This window comes from Phocoena sinus, chromosome 10 (genome assembly GCF_008692025.1).
Source record: "Phocoena sinus isolate mPhoSin1 chromosome 10, mPhoSin1.pri, whole genome shotgun sequence".
Taxonomy (NCBI): Eukaryota; Metazoa; Chordata; class Mammalia; order Artiodactyla; family Phocoenidae; genus Phocoena; species Phocoena sinus.
This window is the reverse complement of record NC_045772.1, coordinates 60,598,054-60,614,468: the sequence shown is the minus strand read 5'-3', so window position 1 is coordinate 60,614,468 and position 16,415 is coordinate 60,598,054. Positions and strand designations below refer to the sequence as shown.

The window sequence follows — 16,415 nt, the reverse complement described above, 5'->3', positions numbered from 1 at the left end:
GGTGGGGAAAGTGGCTGGGCTGCGAATGGTTGGCAAATAGTCTCGATGGGGGAATTTATTCTGGGCTCCCCCACGCTGGATTCATCGCCAAAATCAGGGGTCTGGAGTCTCGGGTGCTCGGTGTTTAGCATGGAAGGTGGAATTTAGAGAAGAATTGGTTTTTTTTTCAGAGCCTCCAAGGTGTGTCCCAGCTGCCCAGATACCAGAATTTTTCTGAAAAAGGCAGGCGGGTGTGGGCCACCTGATAAGACAGAAAAGGCTTCACATGACCACGCACCCAAAGGAAAAAGAAGTGGGAGCCAAGATCGTGGTCCTTTATTTTATTTTTAATTCTAGAAAGATTAGGAGGAAGCTGCCGTCTGAACCTAGGAACTGAGGAGACCTGACACTAGGGATGGTCTTGGGGAAAAAATGTCATTCGTTTTCTCTGAGAAAGGAACCTGGGGATGATGGGCGCTTTGGGGGTTCTATAGGCTGCCCCCGCTTCCCATCCCTCCTGCTGCCTCCGCAGGACTGCCCAGGACCGGTCTCAACCCTCTCTGCTCTTCAGACCGTGGCCAGGTCAGGCTTGGTTATGAGGCCTCCAGCCGCCTGCCCCTCCCGTTCCCAGCTGGGGTGGAGTGGTGGGGGGGGCTTCCCGGACGCCCCATTGGGAAGGATGTTGTTCTCTTCCTAGAAAAAACAGGGGTGGGGAGGGAGCAGGGGTAGGGAGTGAATCCCTTCTCAGTCCCTTCACGCCGCCGCCGGCACTGCCCCAATGCCACAAACCTTTGCAAAGCTTTGGTTCTGCCAGAGCCAGCCTTAATACCCCATTTATTAAGGAAAATATGTAAAATTCGGTATGGCAAAGGGAGGCAGCCGACTCAGCGGCCAGAATCCTTCCTTCTCTCCTGTCAAGTTCCCCCGTTGCCCTTTCCGCGCTAGCCAGGAGCAGCCCGGCCCGTGGGGAGTGGACGGTGGGTGGGGTGGGGTGGGGGTCTGGGGATGCTCCCTCTGAGAGAGAATTGGGTAAACATGGCGACCGTGGCGCCCATTTGCACACGCTACACAAATGCATCGCATTCCCGGTTGTTTGCAGAAAATTTACAGCTGAGTAATAAAAGTTTACGATCGACTCACAAGTTGGATTGGCCACAAGAAGTCATGTGGATTCCATCCATGAACGTGAACTTTTTATTGTGGTTTGTCCGTTCGGAGCGCTCCGCAGAACAGTCCTCCCTGTAAGAGCCTAACCATTGCCAGGGAAACCTGCGCTAGGCGCTCCCTTCATTACCAGTATTTTTTTTAAATTAATCTGATTAATAATTATTTTCTCCCCTCATTTAATTTCTTTCCTCCCAGATGGAGTTGCTGGAAGCTGGAAGCACCTGGGGAGGGGGGTGGGGGGAGAGGCAGGAGTAGAGGACACCCCTCTCTCCCTTCCCGACCCTCTAGCCCCCCAAGGGGCAGGAGGAATGCGGGAGCAGTTGAGATAGGGAGCTGCAGCTGCCTCCGCCCCTCCCCTCTCCCAGGCTCTCACTCCTGCCTCCTTCTCGCAACTCTGCTTCAAATTTATTTGGCTTTTTGATTATTGGGACTACTCTTTTTTATTTTTAAATTTATATAAAGTATATATATGTATGTGGAGCTGAAGCAGTCTCGGCAGCGGCACAGAATGAGGGAAGACGAGAAAGAGAGAGAGTGGGAGAGAGAGGCAGAGAGAGAGAGAGGGAGAGGGAGAGTGACAGCAGCGCCCGGTAAGTGTTTCCTTATTGGTTCAAATATGTAACTAATGGTCCGTAACTGGGTGGCGGTTTCAAGATAAGGACAGCAGCGGCTTGTCTTGGTTAGAGAGGAGAGGGGGCTGGCGAGAGGGTTAGAGGGTGGGCGCGTGGGCAATTATGGGGGGGGAAGGGGAGGGAGGGGAAGAAATTGGGTTAAATTGGAATATGGTAGTGGGGGAAGTGTGTTGTCCTTATGTCACTATACGCTGAAATTGGGGGTCGGGGGGGCACAGGACTGCACCGGTGGGGCTCAAGGCCTGGGTCTAGTGCGCGGACCATGTCCCTACGTTTTATAGATCTGCGGCCTCTTGGCTAATGGGACTGGGACAGAGGGGGCCCGGAGCTCAAACTCCAGGGCAGGAGAGAGAACCTGTAGGCTGTAGCCATTGCTCCCTGGGCAGAGTCTGGCCCCCAACCCCCAAACAAACTTTCCACCGCCCCCTCCCTGCTCCGCAGCCTCCTCCCTGTCTCCGGGAGAGCGCGACCGCTAGAGCTCACACATGCGCAGTGCGGGCCCAGGACCGAGCAGATGAGCAGGAAGAGAGCGCAGCTAGGCGGGCGGCTGGGCCTGTTAATTGGCAATTACGGGGGAGGCTGGTGGCTGGTGCGCGTCGGCGGAGGGGACAGCGTCTGCCCACCCCTGCTCCCACCCCCATTCGAGCGGATGGAAAGATGGGAGGTGCTCTGCACTGCGGGTGGACGGGTGGGTGTGGGGCTGGAGGACTCGGTACTCGGTACTCAAAAGCCATCTTGTGCTTGGAGAAAGGGGGCCAATCTGCCTTCTCTCCCCGCGGCCCGGAGTCCCCCACCCCCAGCCGCCGCCACCCCACCCAGGATATCCATTGGGCTGCTTCATCCGCGTCGCCTGGCTGCTCTGGGCTGGAATCTGCCCTGTCTGGGGCGGAGGTGGGAATTGGGGACGCCCAAGGATGGGTGGGGACAGGACCAGGCCTCGCTGGCGGGGCGTCCTGGGTGAGCGGAGACAGTGAGGACTCAAGGCACGGCTGGCTCATGGGATAGGGACGTCAGAATTGGGCGGCCTGGAGGGTCCCGGGCGCTCGGGAGCTTCTTAGTAATTGGTGCTAATGGCGTGTTGTATACTCTTAACCCAACACACATGGTTTCATAACACAGTGGCTTAATTTCTTCCAAATGTACGTAGCCCTGAATGTGTTGCAGCTTGATATACGACCCCGCCCTGCTCCCTGGCCTGGGTCCGAGGTGGCACCTATATGTGTGAGCTTCTGTTTGTAAAGGGCGGTGATGCACACACAATCGCTTACACACCCAGGCAGACACACCTCAGAGCTGGGGGAGGGGGGTGCATATTCCTGGAGAGATCCGAGAGTCTGGGGGCCAGAGTCCCCTCCAGTCCGAGCCAAGAGCACCCACCCCCATCCTCTTCCAACCGCGCGACTGGGCTGCTCCGCCAAGCCCGAGTGGGGGAGGGGATCACTCCTCGATTTCCTGTTTAAACCCCGACCGGTCGCCTGGTGGGGGGGAGGGGGGTGGATAACCTTTTTTTATCAAATTCTTAAAAATATAATTCGACTGCATTCAAATCAAACCCCTTGGGCCCGAGTTGACGGTGAATCTTCCCTCCCCTACCCCCACAGTCCCCTTCCCTTCCTCTCCTGCCCCCCCAAAATTCCCCTTTCGCAGCCGACATAAAGGCCTAGGAGGTATTCTCCCGGGGTAAGAAATGGCATTTTCTCTCCCCCTTCCACCCCCCCACCCCCAGTAGGACTTGTGTGTGTCGGCAGAGGCGTCTGCCGAGGGGCTAATTTCGCGTTCCTTGTTTACGATCGAGAAAAGCGCTTTGGCTCTTCCCAAATGGGCCCAGCCCGCCGCCTGCTGCGGCGGCCGCGCGCTCTCCCGCCGCTCGGCGCGGCCCAGGGGCTGACGCCCCGGAGAGACAGGCTGCGGCCGCCGAGGCCCCGAGTCCGTGCGACCTGCAAAGGGCAAGGGGAGTACAGTGGGCCAATGGAGGGGCCCCGGAAGCCTGAAAATGGGAGCCTTTCTCCTGGCGTACTGTGGGAACCGCCGATCGGTGAGGCCTCTATTTCTCTTTCGCTGTATTTTGTCTACCCCCACCCCTGCAGATGGCCGCACTGATTTGCTGGGGGACGGGGGGGGGGGAGTACGGACAAGTCTCCTTTGTTCACCCCTGAGGACAACAGTTTCTGGAGAAGGCCTCTCAGGCCAGTAGGGGTTCACCTGGAATACTAGAGGGCCCCCCTTCCTTTGGAGGGGTGGGCCTGGGCAAGGCTGGGGTATTCCCCTCGGCCTACAGGGATCTAACCGAACGTGGCTGGTGAGACTTCAGCGTGCTAGGGTTCGTGGTTGTCAGGTTAACAGCACCGTCCTGAAATGTCCTTATATAATATTTTTATCAGTTGATTTTCTGTCCCTTCCTGGCTAGGGTCCTGCAGGCCCTCACTCCCTTCACCCCTAGACTCCTCCTCAGGACACAGAGAGATGCAGAGACAGCATAGCAACAGTGACTGGCCCTGGTTTTCTGTGTTCTAGTCTGGCCAGGGAAAAAACCCAGCCCCAGATGCCAGCCCCTTCCTTCCCTCCTTACTTTCGATTTTCTTTACCTGCTCCCCTTCCTTCCCTCCTTACTTTCGATTTTCTTTACCTGCTCTCTTTCCCTCGATGGTGCTCAAACTGAAACACAACAGGGGCCACCCTTGGCAGCCCTCAGCCTCCTTGCAGGCCAGATTCCCTGTAGACAAGGTCCTTAGAGAGGGAGAGCACTGCTGTGATTGTCTAATAATAGCCCAGGCAGCTGAGAATAGCATCAGGCCCAAGGACTCTGCACACCCAGAACTAAGGCTGGACGGAAGCCCTGAGTCCGTGGGTCAGGGTCTGGTGACACTCCCTGGAGCCCAGGGCCCCCAGCAGCCTGCTCTGAGCCCACTCTTTTGGGCACTTCAGGCCTGCCCCTTACGGGGCTTTGTCAGTCCTGCCACGGGCTGTATTTCATGCACCAGCTCCTAGCTAAGGAGAAATGGGCAAAGCAAACCCTTTCTCTCCCTGGTCTGACAGTTGTGATCCCCACGAAGAATGAGACCTTGTTTGGAGAAGGCGGCCTTGTTGGGTTGGCTGTTGTGTTCCGAAACCAGACTTGGTAGCTTTATACATTTATTAGATAGAGGCTGAAATGTACAGGCGCAGACTTACGCATGAATATGTACAGACTCATATTTTCTCAATGGTTAATTGTATATAGCCATACCTGTATTCACTCAAACACCGTTTTATGTGCCTGTGAAATTTTGTTAGCCCTCACTAGGTGGGCATGGGCTCAAGGAGGCACTGGGTGCCCTCTGTGCGTGCTCTGCTGAAAATGTGTTCGTGCTGGAATCGGAGTATGTGGGTGTCAGTAACCAAGGGATGCCACAAAGGCTTTCTCAGACCTTATTGCCTTCGCTGTTCAAGTAGCTGGGCTGGGGAAAGACTGACTCCCTTCTGCTTTCTCTCCACACCTCCCTGCAATCTTCCCCAGCTCAGGACCGTTTTAGCAGGGGAACCCGGTTGTGTTGAAAGTGGGTTCGGTGGGAACCTTTCATGGGTGAGGTAGGCCTGTGAGCAGTTCTGAGCAGTCGCTGGGCCCTGGTGCTTGAAGCCTTGCTGAGGTGGCGGAGGGCATTGGAGTGCTTAATAAAGTGGCCTCTGGGCGATGGTCTGGGGCGGCTGCCAGCTAGGGTGCCTGGAGAGGCCGCGGGGAAAGCCAGCCAGACGGGTAGGGGTGTGGTGAGCATCTCTCCCCCGCCCCTGCTTGCCTTGGCCGCTCACGGGGCCCCAGCTTTGCCTGTGTCATCTGTGGGGCAAATTAGGGGCTCTCTAAGTTCCCCAAATACCCAGATCTGGTTACCGGTGGGACTTTATTTTAATCCTCTCTGCTACCTAAACCGGGGAGATGGCTGATGGGGCAGAAGAAGCTGGGTCTGACCGCCTGCAGGCTTAAAGCACTGAGTGTGGGCCAGGGCTGGGAATTAACCAGCCTTCTTTCTCTCTTCTGGGCCCAGGGAAAGACAGAGCGGGGTGGGGGGGAGTATAAATGTCCATTAAAATGCCCAGGAAAGAAAGTAAGGATGGGAGAGGGGCTGGTGGGTGTTTTTCCTCCACTCCCTAGGTGATCAGGTTTCTCCCCAGAATCTCCTGTCCAGACTTGCTGCGGGTCCCGAGGCGTGCAGCTCTCTCCCACCTTCTCTCCATCGGCACCAAAGCCTTGAGCTTTTAGGCCTGGGTGGCCCCCGGGTGCCAGGGTGACATTACCCCCAAAGTGTGCTCCTCACCCGGCCTCTGCCACGGCGCCGCAGCCGCCCCTGTTTATTGTGTCTGTGAGTTGTTTACTTGTTTTGTCTGCTGCCACCCTGCGTCAGAAACCCGCCAAACCAGCAAACTCACCCAGGAGAACAAAGTACAGCGCTATCCTGAACTCCCTCCCCTTTCCGGCACCCCGCTCCCGCCATTACCACCTCCCTCACTCTCCCTTTCCGAGGGGAGGAAGCAGAAATCGTCCTAAAATAGGGCAACTGTTTATAGGGTGGGGGGAATTATGGGGACACCATAAACCTCCGGGTGTCCCGGTGGTGGAGAGACAGAACAGCCTCCAGCTTTTCTTCCTTCCCCCTGGCAACTGCTTGGTTAAGGGGGCCACACTCATTGAGAAAGCTGAGTCCCCCTCACCTCACTCCTTTCTGCAGTTTTCCCTGAGACATAGGTTGTTGGGTTTTTAAATCAGGGTAACGTTGACGGATTCATAAAGCTAGATAAAGCATGTCGCTCTCCCCTCACCCTCCCTTCTCCTCAGTCCCCCAAAATAGCAGTGAATTTAAGCAAATCCTACAAAATTAAATTGCCCCTTCACTAAAGATCCTATAAATCTCCAATCCCACCAGGTGTAGAGTCGGAGAGGCCGCTGTTCGCCTCTAATTTTGCTCCTGGCTATCAAATCTGAAAGAGTATCATTGAAGTAAGTAATATTCTAGTTTCTGAAATTAATCTCTCCCCTCCCCATCTCTCTCCCTCTTTTCGCCAGCGCAGATTAAATGGTTCTTTTAGGTCTGCAAACAATAAAGGATAAAATTATTTATAGGGAAATGAGGATGATGTTTCATTGTTGGCTTATTGTTCTAGAACATAATAACATTTTATTTTCAAGTGGGAAAACTTAGACCAGGGGAAGAAGGGGAAAGCGAGAGACAAAGTGAGGGGAGGCGGGGAACCACACACAGAACCTAGCCGTACATAACTTTTATGACATTTACAATTTCCTCATGACAACTCGCTGTGACGTCATAAATGCCTTGTTCTTGAACTTTACAATTTTCATAAACCTCCAAAAGGGGTCCAAACAGTGCTCGGTGTGGAGGGGTATAAGAGAAGCCAGGAAGTTGGGGATCCTTTGCCCTTATTCTGGGGGCCAAAAATATTCTGAATTTTCCTTTTCCCTCCTGGGCCAAGCACGGCTACTTGCTTTCCCTCCCTGAAATGTCACTCAGGGTCTGAGTTCCCTCCCCATTCCCGGTGGGGATGAGATACTATGTCCAAAGTCTCTCTGTATGCCCCCGCCTCAGCTGCTTGGGATAGAGGTGGGAGGCTTGGGGGCCAGGCGCCCAAAGCCAAAAATGATTTCTTCCAGAGGGAGCCGAAAGGGGCTCAGGGCTGAGTGTTATGGGACAGAGATGCTGAGGACGTGTTTTACTTTTGAACCTTCAGCCAGAGAAGTGAATTGAGAAGCCGAACAAATGCCGGTGTGGGAGTTTGTGTCTGCTAATGGTAGCAGCATTGAGTGGAGTGGTGATAAGGAAAGGTCAGGCAGAAATCTGGACAGAGAGAGGGAAAAGAGAAAATATGATGTGAGTTAGCAGCGTCCCTCCAGGTACCTTTCTCCTCTGTTTAATTGTAAATAAAGCAAAAGCAGCTTGGGCAGCCTCTCAACGGCTCAGCTCAAAAGCCCAGGCCTCTGAGGTGTTTGGGGCAGTTCTCAGGCACTTGACATGCCCCCATCTGGCCTTTTCCTCCTTCCCCCCTCCCTGCTGACCCCCAACTCCATTCAGCTAGCCAGCCTGGGCCCTGTCCCCAGAATATCAGCACCCCCAAATGGGATCCATTTCCGGGTTGGGTGTGTCAAATTTCACTTTTCTCCAAGAGTTTCCATGCCTGAACTTTGAAAGACGAAAGAGCATTCTTTTTTGCAATGCAATGTGTGTATGGGGAGGTATGAGCTCAGACAATTTCCCCACTGGATCTTTGAGAAGCTGGGGGCTCCTTGCGTCAGCTCTGTTTTGGTATCCCCAAGCAGACACAGTTCCCCGTGTTCAGGCTATCTGGCAGACTAGGAAACTCTCTCTGCAATCCTTTTACTCTGGATTCTGTGGAGATCAAAGGAGCTCATACACAAAACACTAGGCATTTGGAGTAGGATTTATTTTTTTTAATTTTTAAATTAAAAAAAATCCAATCATAAGTCAGTCGGGCCAACTGAGCAGTCACTCTAGAACAGCAAAGCCTTAACCAAACAGTGCTATTGTGAGGTGAGCTGAACAATTATTGAAACTCAGCTTTCTCTGCAAGAGGGATTTCAGCCTTCGCCCAGTGGCACAAAAGGGACCAGTGGGGCAACGGCTCCTCTCCCGCCCTGGAAGTCGAGGATTGAAGGGGTGGGTCGGCAGCTATAGTGGCTTCCAGGCAGACAGGCGCTCAGGCTTAGTGCTGAGTCCTGCGGCTCCAGTGCCCACGTCCCTGAGCAGCCTCCAGAGGCGCCGAGCTGTAGTTGGTGGCGCCGGCAGCCAGGAATGGAGTGTGTGTATCTGTGTGCGAGGCTGGGTGAGTCACAGACATCGGTGCAGAGTTGGGGGATCTGGGGAGAGAGAGAAGACTGGCAGAATACGAACTAAGCATGACCTCTGGAGAAGACTGTCCCCAAATAAAAATTCCAGATCTCATCCCTCTCACTTCAGATACCCTTACCCAAGAAATTAATATATTTCCCAGAGCAGAGTGGAAAGCAAAGGCAGGCAAGATGAGGCCTGCCCATGAACCCCTCCAGGGCCAGCGTCCAGTCCCAGCCACCCTCTCCCCAGTTCAGAGCTACACAGGCCCGCAGCCCCCAGCCTGGAGCGGGGTAGGGCTGGAGTAGGAGCCCTGTACTTGCCCTAGGAAACCCTCAAGTGCCCAGCCTCCAATGCAACTTTGGGGACTCCAGACCAATGACTGCCCCCGACTCAGGCCCAGGGCACCTACTGTAAGTTCTCTCCTATAACTAGCACTCATGAAAAGCATGTGTTTTGGATGGGGGCGGGTGGCTGAAACAGGGAGCAGGGAGCGGGCAACTTTCCACCTTTATTCCTTTTCTGTGTTTTTGGAATTCTGTTTTTGAATCCACTAATTCCAACTCTGAAAGCGAACCGCTCTTTCTGCCAAACCCCCTCCGATGCCTGATTCCGGAGGCCGAAGGGGGCAGACCAAGTCGGAGACCTATGGGCCTGATGGGGGGTGTTCTCTGATTTCTCTAGGCTTGTTTTATAGAAACAAAGAACAAGTTCTCGCCCCTCCTTCCCAGGACTTGTGCATATTTACAGAGCTCAGCTGCAGTTTTAATAAAACATCTGTTCTCGCTTCTGCTGATGAGTTTCTATAATTGTTTTCAGACAAATTTAACAGGAAAATATAAATATATTTAGAAAAACCCAAGTCCCAGCTTTCCCCCCATAGACAGTTGTTCTTTCGCCAAAAAATTAAAATTATCATGAAATGAAAAAAGGAAAATATAATCCAATGGAGGGAAGACCCGGCTCATCTGACCTGCTCTCCCCCCTTGGAGCGAATCCTTCCAGCAAATTTCAGCTGCATAATTAAAGATCCAACTGAAAGAAAAAGGCTTCATTCCTCAGGAATGAAAGGTGATGGGGGAAGAGTGTGTTGGAAATTAATTTTGCCGAAAGTCTTTAAGCAGTAGGGGAACTTATTTGTATTTCTGCTTCCCCTTCTCCCCCCCCCACCCCCCATCCAGCATTTCTGCCTCTTTCCCCCAGCAGCTGGTTCCTGTTCATTATAAATCGGTGAGACCTTTCAGTCTCTGCCCTCTGTTTAGGGACGTAATAAAACACTTAACTTTCCAGGGCTGAGACTTACATTCTGTTCCTCAGGTCGCCCACCCCCACGCCCACCGCTTTTAGGCCCTAAAGGAGACTCTCCCCAACTTTGGGGCCCCTTTCCCCTCCAGACTTGGTTTAGGAGGGGCTCAAGGAAACCCAGGCATCCTTGCTGGGGAGCTGCAGCACATTTCCCCAGAAGCCCCTTCTTTCTTTCAAGGTCCTTCCTTCCCCCACCCACCCATGAAAGAGATTTTAAAATATGTAGAAAATCAACATTCATTGAAAGCGAAACCTCATTAAGACATCCTATCTTCCATCATTCAATTTGTTGTAAATTGCAACAATTTAATATCTTGAAGGAAATATCACTGACATGATTTATCCCTCTAGCAATCTCTCTCTGAAAAGGAGGTGGGGGTGGGGAGGGAATTTACTCTCTCTTCCGGCCTCTTTTACGTGTTACACTGCTACCCTTAGGGCAGAATTGAGGATGGGAACTCTGAGAGCGGCTACTTGTATCCAGGGGTGCACTGACTTGCTCCTTAGTTCAGCCCCCTCGGTCTTCCACCCCTTCCCTAGTTCTTTCTCCCTCTCCCTCTCCCTCTTGCCCTCCAGGGGGCCTGGAGCCCCAGCCAGCTGTTGGAAACCACTGCCCAGGCATGCCACGAATTCAATTCGAGGACAGCTGGATTCTAGAGCGAAAAGCAGCTCACGCTGGTGTCTGTTTGTGTACCTGCCATGGCACCCCAAAATGAGACAACTCATCTAAAATTTTCTTCCTTAATTTAAGAATCCTCCTCTATGCTTCCCTTGCATCTCCTTGGGGAGAGGAAAGTATGGTCCAAGAGGGGGAACCTTAATAACTATAGGGGCCTTCCCCCTGCCCTTCTAAATACCAACACATTTCCCTCCTTTCTGAAGGACTGGGGCTGTATTTTTAAAAGCCAACACAAATTGTCTCGCAGGAAGACTCTTCCATCCCGTAACAAGGTTCATGTATTAACTAACATGTTGTCTCCATCAGCTCCTACACAGTCTGCTTTTGGGTTCGAAACTTTATTTTTCCCCCCTAGAGACACTCCAGGGAAACCTTAACGTTACAGCAGATGAATAAACGAGTTTTTTTCCCAGCGTAGTCCCGTTTATGGCTTTATTGCTACCCATTGATTACTCTGCTTTGTTACACAGAAGGAAAAGATCATAAAATCCGGAGACATCCGGGTTCTTGTTATAGCCAGTTTCCCCCACCACCACCAAAAAATGGTGAGGCGAAAATATGAGCTTCCACTGCTCCCCTCGCTTGCCCCACTGACCCCCTCTTTCTCAACTCAAAGCATTTTCAGCCTGTGTTACGATATCAACGTAAGTTTGGATTAATCAGGGGGAAAAAAAAAAGAACATCTGCACACCTTCCGCTGTTTCTGTTTGCCCACTGCGGCTCCCTCAGAAGCCTCGGACGCAGCCGCCTTTTCCTAACCTTCTCTTCCTTATTCTCAGCCCCCAGGTGGGAAGAAAATGGAGGTAGGGGGCTGCTGAGAGGCCCGGCCCCACTAGGTGTGGCCGGCCCTTGGGTGAGAGCACCCCGGGAAACCTTGGCTAGAATCTCCAAGCCCCAGAGCTCAGGTCCAGGGGCACCTCCCTTGGCAGGACAGAGAGTCCGAGGGGGCAGGGGCTTCTGACCTGGGCAGGGGCTTTGAGCCTGCAAGACACTCACTATCCATCAGAACCCCGCCGGCCTTCTCTTTCTGGCTGGATCCTATGTGAATTACCCCAACGGCCCTGGCTGGCTCTAAATCATAAATTCTCACCAACATAAACAGGAGTTGATGTGTCTAGAAAGACTCTCAGAGTTCTTTCTTCTTCCTTTCTTCCTTTTTTTCTCTCTCTCCCACCTTTTACTTTTTCTCTTCCTTTCCTATTTATTTTTAAAATAAATCTTCCCTTTTAGGCAAAAATGCTTTATGAGTTTCCCCCAAAAGGGGTCCTGAGGAGGAGGTAGACGGGGGGGCTAGGAGGAAGAGGAAGCAGATGCATGGCTACTTTGCACACCTCAGCTCTGCCACTGCACCCTGATGTCTCACTCTTCCCTCTTTAGACTTAGAGACTCCCCACATGCGCCCTCCACCCCAGACTCTCCTCCCTCTGAGCACCATGTTTTATGCAATTTCTTTCCACTTTTGATTTTTTAAAAGAAATTATTCGGAAAAGTATACTGGTTTAATGATGTGGACTCACTCCATGGAGTATCAAACCAGGATTTCCTGTAGGATTTCTGGGGATCTCCCTGAGCTGGGAGGGAGTTCCTCCCATGGAGAAATCAAGATGTAATTTTAGAAGGGGGCAGATATAAAAGATGAAATTAGATTGAAAATACAGGGATTTCTCCAGCCCTGGCTGTGGCTACAGCACAGCAAAGTTAGCTGGAGCTGAGAGATTTCCTGGGAGTGTAGCTCTCCTTTTCTGGGCCCCAAGGCCCTGCTCGGGGACATTCACCCTTCCTTCACCCTCAAATCAGTTCCCTTACTTATATATTTTTAAAAGAAATCCAAGTCTTACTTTCAAAGCACACACTTAGTCTCAACTAGGGAATCAACAGAAGCAGAAGCGATTTTTTTCCCCCTTCTTGACATCTGGCTTGCGATTGGCTGGGAGGGGGTCAGCTGACTTTGTCATTTTGTCTGTCCTGGATTGGAGCCGTCCCTATAACCATCTAGTTCCGAGTACAAACTGGAGACAGAAATAAATATTAAAGAAATCATAGCCCGACCAGGTAAAGGCAAAGGGATGAATTCCTACTTCACTAACCCTTCCTTATCCTGCCACCTCGCCGGGGGCCAGGACGTCCTCCCCAACGTCGCCCTCAATTCCACCGCCTATGATCCAGTGAGGCATTTCTCGACCTATGGAGCGGCCGTTGCCCAGAACCGGATCTACTCGACTCCCTTTTATTCGCCACAGGAGAATGTCGTGTTCAGTTCCAGCCGAGGGCCGTATGACTATGGATCTAATTCCTTTTACCAGGAGAAAGACATGCTCTCAAACTGCAGACAAAACACCTTAGGACATAACACACAGACCTCAATCGCTCAGGATTTTAGTTCTGAGCAGGGCAGGACTGCGCCCCAGGACCAGAAAGCCAGTATCCAGATTTACCCCTGGATGCAGCGAATGAATTCGCACAGTGGTGAGTTTTACAGCTCCGAGATATAAATTAAATAAACTGAACTGGCTTTATGACCGGCTTCCCTAGAAGAACGGGCGGAGAGAGTTTTTTATGGCCCCATAAAAACAATCACGCTCGTCTCCTCGCCGACGCCGAGACAGGGCCCCCTCTTCTGCCCCCTCTGCTCGCCTCCCGCTTGCTCGCAGGGGCCTGGCCCCCTCGGCCCCTGACGGATTGGAGGGCTCCAAGGCGAGCTGAGGGGGCAGGAACAGGGCAGGGGATGAGGGGAGGGGGTGGGGGAGCCCCCCAAAGTCGAGTCAGGCTGAGGAGAAGGGAGGGGGAGAGGAGGGGACAGAGAAGTGGGGAGAAGTTTCCAAGGAGCTAGGACGCTTGGGGAGATGGGGGAACCCAGTCGTTCAGAAATGGGGCCCCATCCCCCATGTTTGGGATTTTTCAAAAATCAGCTTTTAGACTTGCAGCTTTCTGCCTCGTTCTGTCCCCCACCCTAACCCCACCTTTCTTTGGGACCCACCTACCAACCTGGCGGGGGTGGCGCTGAATGAAGTTGGGATCCTGACTGTAGTACCCCCAGTGGGGGTGGAGACAGGGCAGAGAGAAGGCTGGAGCCCGAGGGGGCCCGTGAGTTGCTGGCCAAGTTGGGAGGGTCAGGGCTGTGCTAGGCTAAATCGTCTGCGGAGGGTGCCTTGCTGACTGTTTTTAGTGTGTTTTGTGCCCGGATCTCTAGGGGTCGGCTATGGAGCGGACCGGAGGCGCGGTCGCCAGATCTACTCGCGGTACCAGACCCTGGAACTGGAGAAGGAATTTCACTTCAACCGCTACCTAACGCGGCGCCGGCGCATCGAGATCGCCAACGCGCTCTGCCTGACCGAGCGACAGATCAAAATCTGGTTCCAGAACCGACGGATGAAGTGGAAAAAAGAGTCTAATCTCACGTCCACGCTCTCAGGGGGCGGCGGAGGGGCCGCGGTCGACAGCCTGGGCGGAAAAGAGGAAAAGCGGGAAGAGACAGAAGAGGAGAAGCAGAAAGAGTGACCAGGACTGTCCCTGCCACCCCTCTCTCTCCTGCTGCCTCGCTCCCCCCAACTCCCTCCTAATCACACACTCTGTATTTATCACTGGCACAAATTGATGTTTGGACTTCCTGAGACAAAATTAGGGAGTCAAATATGGACCTGAAAAGTCAGCTCTGGACCCCCTCCCTCACCGCACAGACTCTCTCACAAGGCGCCTCCTCCTCTCCTGCTCCCTCGCTAGCTCGTTCTCGGCTCGTCTGCAGGCCCCTTCCCTCGCCCAGGCCTTGGGGCTCGTGCCTGAACCTCGCTTCAGACTCCACAGATCTCCCTCCAAACGAGGACTTGGCCTCCAACCCTCTCGGCGCCCCCCACCCCCGCCCCCGCGCAGAGAGCCGGCTCCCGGGCCCGGGGGCCTCCGCTCCCAGGCCTCAGGGCCCGGCGTGGCAGCCGGGGAGGGCGGGAGGCCCAAGTAGGGCGCGTGGTGATCCCACAGCAACCCCCAGGGTCTGCCCGCAGCCCCCGCCCGGCCCCTCTGCCCCAGCAAATGCCCAGCCCAGGCGAATTGTATTTAAAGAATCCTGGGGATCATTATGGCATATTACAAACTGTGACCATTTCTGTGTGAATATTTTTAGCTGTATTTGTGGTCTCTGTATTTATATTTATGTTTAGCACCGTCCGTGTTCCAATCCCATCTTAAAAAGGAAAAAAAAAAAAAGAGGGAAAAGTACAAAAAGAGAGAAAAAATAGTGGATGACGTTTGTTTAGCCGGTAGGAGAAAAATAATAAATTTTTAAAATCCCGTCGTGTTACTCTCCTGTATAAATCCGACCTCTGGATCCGTTCTCGAATATTTAATAAAACATATTATTTTTTAAAGTTTATATCGGGATTTCTGTTACTTCGCTCGCCCTCCGGCCTCGGGGTGAAACTTGGAGCAGGCTCCGAGCGCTCTCGCGTCCGCCCGCCGCCTGCGAGCCCCCGGCCCCCTGCACGCGCCTCGCCCGGCCCGGCGCTGAGCCCTGCCTCCCGGTTCTCCCGGGGATCGCGCTGGTGGCTGGGAGGCCTCTCCGGGTTCCCCACATAGAGCAACGCCCTCGCCCCGCAAAAAGGGCCGCACGGGGTTTCGCTGGGGGTAGAGTGGGAGCCCGGGTTGGTCGGAGTGGTCTCCGGCCCCACACAGGCCTTTCTTCCTGCCTTTGGTAGTCTGGGGTCCTCGGCTTCTGAACCCCGGGCCCCAAAGGCCAGAAAGGACGCATTATCCAGGCCCCAGGTCACCCCCGCCCACTCCCCGGAGCGAGGAGGGAGGCGCCGCCGGAAGCCAGCAGGGCAGCCCCCGGCCCGCGCCAGGCCGACTCTTGCGAAACGTGGCGGAGGCGGAGAACCGAGGGAAAGAGGAGACCGCGGGACCCGAGCCCTTCGGCAGAGATTGAGCGATTCAAGGACATCTCGGAAAAGAAAGCCTGGAAACTGAGCTCTCGCCTGCTCTGGGACTCCTGACGTGGCCGGGACCAAATTCCTTCCTCCTTCCAGCGCCAGCCCCAGTCTGGTTCCTTACTCTTTCTTCTCCCCTCAAACTAGGCCGGTGAGGAGCGCAGCCAGACCCTAGCCCTTCCCCAGCTCAGGCCTTCTCTCCTAAGCCCAGCCAGAGAAACCTGAGTGGACCTAGGGGGTGAGGTAGTGAGGGGGTCTCCCAGAGGGAAAAAATCCGCCAGTTTTCCAGACCTTCCAGATCCCCCGCCAGCGCCCCTTCCAGCGCCTCTGCCAGCGGGGGCGGGAGGGGGGCTTCTCCTGGCCGGGGCGGATATTTCCTGGGGAGAGACAGGCAGGAAAGAATAAGACTTGGGGCTAGGGGAGGGGGGGGATGTAAAGGGGCCGAATGGCTGCGGAGCCCCTGGTCACAGGCTGTGAAGGTGGCCCAGGCGCCTGCCCTGCCTACCCCCATCCCCCCACCCCCAGCTAGATCCTTTTGGACACCTCCAGATAGCTCAGAAATTGCTCTCCTGTGGACCTTCTGAACCCAGGTCCCTGGAAAGCCTGGTCCAGAGGCCTTTCCTCCAAAGGGCACAAAACAGGTCTTTTCCTCTGCCCTGCTCATATAATATTTGTGGAAGCTTGAATCTTGCTTCTCCATGCCCTCAATTAACATCTATTTTCCATCCAAGATACCTGGCATGGGTACCACACCAGGGTCATACCCAGGGATGCAGAGCAGTCCTCCAGTTCATTGTGTCTGGTTCTTTACCCACCCAGCTAGCCATCCACCCAGTCACACAATTGAAAATTGCCTTGTTGCTACTCTGGAGTCCCTGGCATGGTGAGGAGGCCTACTCATCTTCCCCTG

General features: G+C 53.8%; 2 protein-coding genes across 7 annotated transcripts in view; both read left to right on the top strand.

Moving 5' to 3' along the window:
* Positions 1 to 16,415, top strand: part of HOXC4 (homeobox C4) — a 60,379-nt gene that overhangs the window by 20,843 nt on the left and 23,121 nt on the right. The window lies entirely within an intron of this gene.
* Positions 1,168 to 14,955, top strand: HOXC6 (homeobox C6). Of its 6 annotated transcripts, none has more exons than XM_032645235.1 (3): positions 1,168 to 1,736; positions 12,713 to 13,058; positions 13,783 to 14,955. In XM_032645235.1, the coding sequence occupies exons 2-3, from the start codon at positions 12,905 to 12,907 to the stop codon at positions 14,088 to 14,090; spliced, it is 462 nt and encodes a 153-aa protein (XP_032501126.1). In that variant the 5' UTR covers positions 1,168 to 1,736; positions 12,713 to 12,904; the 3' UTR covers positions 14,091 to 14,955. The 6 variants fall into 6 exon arrangements, with proteins under 6 accessions (XP_032501126.1, XP_032501122.1, XP_032501124.1 ...); XM_032645231.1 differs by lacking the exon at positions 1,168 to 1,736 and adding an exon at positions 3,696 to 3,813 and having other exon boundaries at positions 13,759 to 14,955; XM_032645233.1 differs by lacking the exon at positions 1,168 to 1,736 and adding an exon at positions 3,718 to 3,813 and having other exon boundaries at positions 12,833 to 13,058; positions 13,759 to 14,955.

Bases quoted from the DNA above. Each gene is read 5' to 3' on its own strand.
- HOXC6 (XM_032645230.1), top strand. From the start codon at position 12,659: ATGAATTCCTACTTCACTAACCCTTCCTTATCCTGCCACCTCGCCGGG. The intron at 13,059-13,758 runs GTGAGTTTTACA...GACTGTTTTTAG, and splicing joins GCGAATGAATTCGCACAGTG to TGTGTTTTGTGCCCGGATCT.